This window comes from Tachysurus fulvidraco, chromosome 16, assembly GCF_022655615.1.
Source record: "Tachysurus fulvidraco isolate hzauxx_2018 chromosome 16, HZAU_PFXX_2.0, whole genome shotgun sequence".
NCBI lineage: Eukaryota > Metazoa > Chordata > Actinopteri > Siluriformes > Bagridae > Tachysurus > Tachysurus fulvidraco.
In genome coordinates, this window is record NC_062533.1 from 19911442 (window position 1) to 19916848 (window position 5407).

Sequence of the window (5407 nt, forward strand, 5' to 3'; positions counted from 1 at the left end):
CAAGGAAGACCATCCCTCGTCCCGACGACCAGGTACTCTGTCTATCCACGGCCGACGTGAGGAGATCTCTATGCAGAGTTAACCCACGGAAGGCTGCTGGACCAGACAACATTCCTGGCAGGGTGCTCAGAGAATGTGCGGAACAGCTAGCGGATGTCTTTACGGACATCTTCAACATTTCCCTGAGCAGCGCCGTTGTTCCTACGTGCCTCAAAACTACCACCATCGTTCCTGTCCCAAAGAAGTCTACAGTGTCTTGCCTCAATGACTATCGTCCCGTTGCACTCACACCCATAGTTATGAAGTGCTTCGAGAAGCTCGTCATGAGGCACATCAAGACCCAGCTACCACCCTCACTTGACCCCCTACAGTTCGCGTATCGTCCAAACCGCTCCACAGACGATGCCATTACCACAGCCCTCCACTTAGCCCTCACCCATCTGGACAATAAGGACACTTATGTACGAATGCTGTTCATAGACTTTAGTTCAGCATTCAATACAATCATCCCTCAGCACCTGATTGGGAAGCTGAGCCTGCTGGGACTAAACACCTCCCTCTGCAACTGGATCCTGGACTTCCTGACTGGGAGACCTCAGTCAGTCCGGATCGGGAACAGCATCTCCAGCACCACCACACTGAACACTGGAGCTCCTCAAGGCTGCGTGCTCAGTCCATTGCTGTTCACTCTGCTGACTCACGACTGTGCAGCAATGCACAGATCGAATCATATTATTAAGTTCGCCGATGACACGACCGTGGTGGGTCTCATCAACAAGAACGACGAGTCAGCATACAGGGAGGAGGTGCAACAACTAACTGCCTGGTGTAGAGCCAACAACCTTTCTCTGAATGTGGACAAAACTAAAGAGATGGTTGTGGACTTCAGGAGAGCACAGAGCGACCACTCTCCGCTGAACATCGACGGATCATCTGTAGAGATCGTCAAGAGCACCAAATTTCTGGGTGTTCATCTAGCGGAGAACCTCACCTGGTCACTCAACACCAGCGCCATCACCAAGAAAGCCCAGCAGCGTCTCTACTTCCTCCGAAGGCTGAGAAAGGCACATCTCCCTCCCCCAACCCTGACCATGTTCTACAGAGGGACCATTGAGAGCATCCTGACCAGCTGCATCACTGTCTGGTTTGGGAACTGTACGATCTCGGATCGCAAAACCCTGCAGCGGATAGTGAGGACAGCGGAGAAGATCATTGGGGTCTCTCTTCCCTCTATCATGGACACTTACACCACACGCTGCGTCCGCAAAGGCAACAGCATTGTGGATGACCCCACACACCCCTCACACACACTCTTCACCCTCCTGCCGTCTGGAAAAAGGTACCGAAGCATTCGGGCCCTCACGACCAGACTGCGTAACAGTTTCTTCCCACAAGCCATCAGACTTCTCAATAACCGAACTGTACTATACTGAGCACAACATACACACACATCATCTGTATGGACTGCACAGACCCTCACAAAACACACACACTGTTTTGCACACTTTTCTGCTGTTTTTGCACATATTGGACAATATCTCAGTCATCTGCTGTTTTTTGCACAACTCCATATATAATCCAAAGGACCTGCTGCTAAGAACCTGCTGCTGTTCATTCTTTTACTGCACAAAATATTGTTTGAACATTCAGTATTTACACCGGTCGGTCGGCGCTGTTTCTGTTACTGTTTATTGTCTTTATTGTAACTTAATGTCTGCACTGTTTTTTGTCCTGCACTGTCTTTTGTCCTGCACTGTCTTGCTTGTCTTGTCCTGCACTGTTTGCACCAGGTTGCACAGTTGCACTTTATGTGGCTAAGACTACTTACATGTCCTTAGCCCTGTCTTTGTTTTATGTAGCACCTTGATCCTGGAGAAACATTGTCTCATTTCACTGTGTACTGCAACAGCTATATATGGTTGAAATGACAATAAAAAGCTTCTTGTCTTCTTGACTTTCTTGATACTGATATTGGCCACCAGGAGGTAGCCTCTCCAGAAGAATGTATAAGCACCTCCCACTTCTTTCAAAGAACCTTTGCATAGTAGCCTTCACTGAGAGCAGCAATATCCATATTTTTCTATTAGAGTTTAGTCCCTTAGCCTTTGTCTCGGAAGTCTTACCTAGCAGCTTAGCAGGGCAGTGGCAGGCCATAAACAACCTCTGGGCACTAATGCAAAATGCCCTACCAAATATAGCCTGGGGCTTACACTCAAGGCAGTTCCCCAATTCACCACAAGGGCTAGCAGATTAGCAAGTTAGCAAGAAACCATGCAATGTCTACTTACTGCACTTCCACACATGTTGCATCATGTCACCATACACACACACACACACACACACACACACACACACACACATGCACCTACATTTCTCATTTAGTAACAGCTTAATTTCTGAGAAATGTAGATTTGTTAGAACTCTGTTAACAAAGACAGCAGGATAAAAAATCCATATCCAGACCATAGGGTGACAGCCATGAGAGTGAGTGACATCATTTCATTAGGGGAAAACTTTAGAATGAGAGCGTGAACCACAACTTCAGTATTAAAGCCTAGACAGTGGAGCAAATAGGTGATGATTAGGTGACATAGCTGCAAAGCCAAAGCTAATGCTAAGGCTCACTTCACTGGAACTGAGAGGCTCAAAGCCGTTCCATCAGGACTTTGCCCCTGTACACAAAATGAGCTCCATGGACACTCAAGTTCTTTCACTCAACCTTATCACACCGTGTCTTCATAGAGCTCACTTTGTGCACAGGGACATTGTCATGCTAGTACAGTGTTTGTCCTTAATGTCTTACTTCCAGTGAAGTGGAATCTTAAACTACACCATTCATAGACATTCTAGACAAGTCTACACTTTCACCTTTGCTCTGTGTGCACGGTTTCTAGGGAAATATATCAATAGTAAGTTGTAAAAGTATGGTGTGAGTGGGTAAGCTAGCATCTCATGGTTTGGTTGTTAAATCCTTTTCACATGCTCCACTATTACCTGAGGTTTCTATTTTTGTGCTGTGACACTGGGGACAACAAAATGTTAACCGGTTCTATAAAATATAAAGGTTGAATTCGTATTCATTCAAAACTTGCACACAAACTGTTGCTGAACTTTAACACCTTTGACATGGTAAAAAACCACACTGTCCTCGTGCTGGTGTTTAGTTTGAGATCATCTCACACTAGACGATACATGGGAAAGTTAATAGAAACAACAAACCTGCTAAAATGTGTTTAGTGCTTAAAATAGAGACCAGAGATTATTCTGTGTTTTTTGGGGCTATAAATGATGTCACAAGACAACTGTGGACTGAACTGTAAGATTTGTTTATTAATTCTCTACTAAACAGAAATTTTAATACAACCAGTGAAGTCATTTAGAGACATCTGTGGGAATGAACATGTTGCTAAAATTAGCTTAAATAGGAACACAAAAAATACACTGTGGCATTTTTGAAATTTGTTAATGTAAATAGTCTGAAAACATTTAAAATAAAGCACTTCTTGGCACATCATCGGTCTCAACATACATTTTTAATCTGATTTAATGTTCAGTGTCTGAAATGTAATTTCAGGTTAAACAGCCACATCTCATCAGTAATGTTGGAATCTTTATATTCAGCCCTCTTTCACTTACAGGCTCTTAATATTTATGGAAAAGTTAATGTTTTATTAATCTGAAATAACTTAAAAATGGACAAAAACAAAAGCTTAATTAAAATCCTTTAATATCAAAAACAATATTATTATTTTTTTTTACAAATTAGAAATGATCTGCACTATTTCAAGAAAAAATGCTGAGAAAAGGCTTCAGAAAAGAAATATAATTTCTCTATTATATTTTAACTTGAGCGTAAACGTCTTCATGGGTATTTTTGGCTCTGGATGTTCTGGAGGATGAAGGTTTTTTAGCGAAACTCACAGCTGCATAGTTCAAGACATCATCATCATCAGCAGTCTGATGAAGAACAAGAGCCGCTTATTAATCAGAGCGGATTAAACGACTAAAATAATGACTACACTGATATTTAGGTGAATAGATGTCTATTAAAATTCTCTGTGCATTCAGATGTGGATTTATTTAACAGAACAGAATCCCAGTTAATAGAAGACTGGATTACCTGATTGGTGGGAATTTGATGGTTGCTTGATGAAGCATCTGAACAATAAGACACACAAGTAAAGATGAAATTCACATCATACAACAACTTTATACAATAACTCTATAAATAACAACAAATAAAAATAAACAAACCTTTTCTGTGATTTTTATATAAAACTCCAAGCAGAAGTGTGATTACGATAACAGAGAATATATTGGAGGCTATTAAGGGAATAATCCACTTCTGTTCACCTGGAATGATGAAAATACACACAATGTATAAATCTACAACTTGTATAAATATTGTATGATTTATAAACAGTGAGAGGTTGTCACTATGGAACATTCTGTTATAGACAGTGAAAGGAAACCAAATTATTACCTGTTTCTGTGCTGCATTTTGAATCTCTTTCTGTAGTTCCAGATGTATTACTGTGTGTCATCTCTTTATCTTTACAGATACATCAGAAAATGAGAAAATAAACAGAAATGATACTAAATATAAATAAAGTGACATATTCAACATTTAATACATATGTAGACATAATTCTGGTTAAAGTGTTGATCTGGAATTAGCAGGTTATCAGAGTAAAACTGTTTACCTTTAAATTGCAGACGTGTTCCAGATGTGAACTTCACTGCACTTCCTTCCATTTCTCCACAGAAATATTCTCCTTCATCATCTTCTCTTGTATTTTTAATATTGAGATCAAATTTATTGTCATTTACACTAAAACTGAAACGAGCATCATTAAATCCATCAATAAATCTGTAGCCCGATTTGTCATTGTATGATTTTGCAAAAGACTGAGGTAATTTTCCTGAAATCTGTCTGTACCAAACTACTTCTTTCTTTGTGACACTGCTAATGTTACACTTCATAGTTACATCTTCTCCACGCTTTACTGTTATCACATCAATCTCCTTGATGTCAGAAGTTTTCACTGTAAAAATGTTTAATATTTAATGTCAGTAAATGAGTTAAATATAAAATATTATAGTTTTACATTAAAGTTTCAGAAAGTTACTCACCAGCTGTGAAGAGAGAAAAAAGAGCACAAAGAGCGACAAAGAGTCTGATCATCGTTCCTGTTCACACCAAGTGATCTAATGAACTTGTGTGTTCAGTACAAAACCAGGTCCAGACTCAGATCATTGCCATGCTGCTCGATGAATTCCAAGTCTGAAGTCTTGTGTTAAACGCTGCTGACAGGTCGAGTAGGATGAGGACAGATGACAGCTTGGCTGATCTAGCAGCATGTAGTTTCTCAGTAACAGCTATTAAACTCGTCCACTAGAGAGTCAG

The 5407-nt window shown here is 40.6% G+C and overlaps 1 protein-coding gene across 1 annotated transcript; it reads right to left on the reverse strand.

Annotated features, from left to right (window-relative positions):
• Nucleotides 1-3310: 3310 nt before the first annotated feature.
• Nucleotides 3311-5407, reverse strand: LOC125138959. Its single transcript, XM_047801448.1, has 6 exons — nucleotides 5134-5407; nucleotides 4704-5045; nucleotides 4484-4552; nucleotides 4255-4353; nucleotides 4121-4158; nucleotides 3311-3957 (listed from the first exon to the last, which is right to left on the reverse strand). The coding sequence occupies exons 1-6, from the start codon at nucleotides 5183-5185 to the stop codon at nucleotides 3835-3837; spliced, it is 723 nt and encodes a 240-aa protein (XP_047657404.1). The 5' UTR covers nucleotides 5186-5407; the 3' UTR covers nucleotides 3311-3834.

Excerpts from the sequence above, each read along its gene's own strand:
- LOC125138959 (XM_047801448.1), bottom strand. The coding sequence starts at position 5,185 with ATGATCAGACTCTTTGTCGCTCTTTGTGCTCTTTTTTCTCTCTTCACA. Across the intron at positions 5,046-5,133 it reads TTTTTCTCTCTTCACAGCTG|TGAAAACTTCTGACATCAAG; the intron begins GTGAGTAACTTT and ends ACATTTTTACAG. Across the intron at positions 4,354-4,483 it reads AAAATGCAGCACAGAAACAG|GTGAACAGAAGTGGATTATT; the intron begins GTAATAATTTGG and ends TCATCATTCCAG.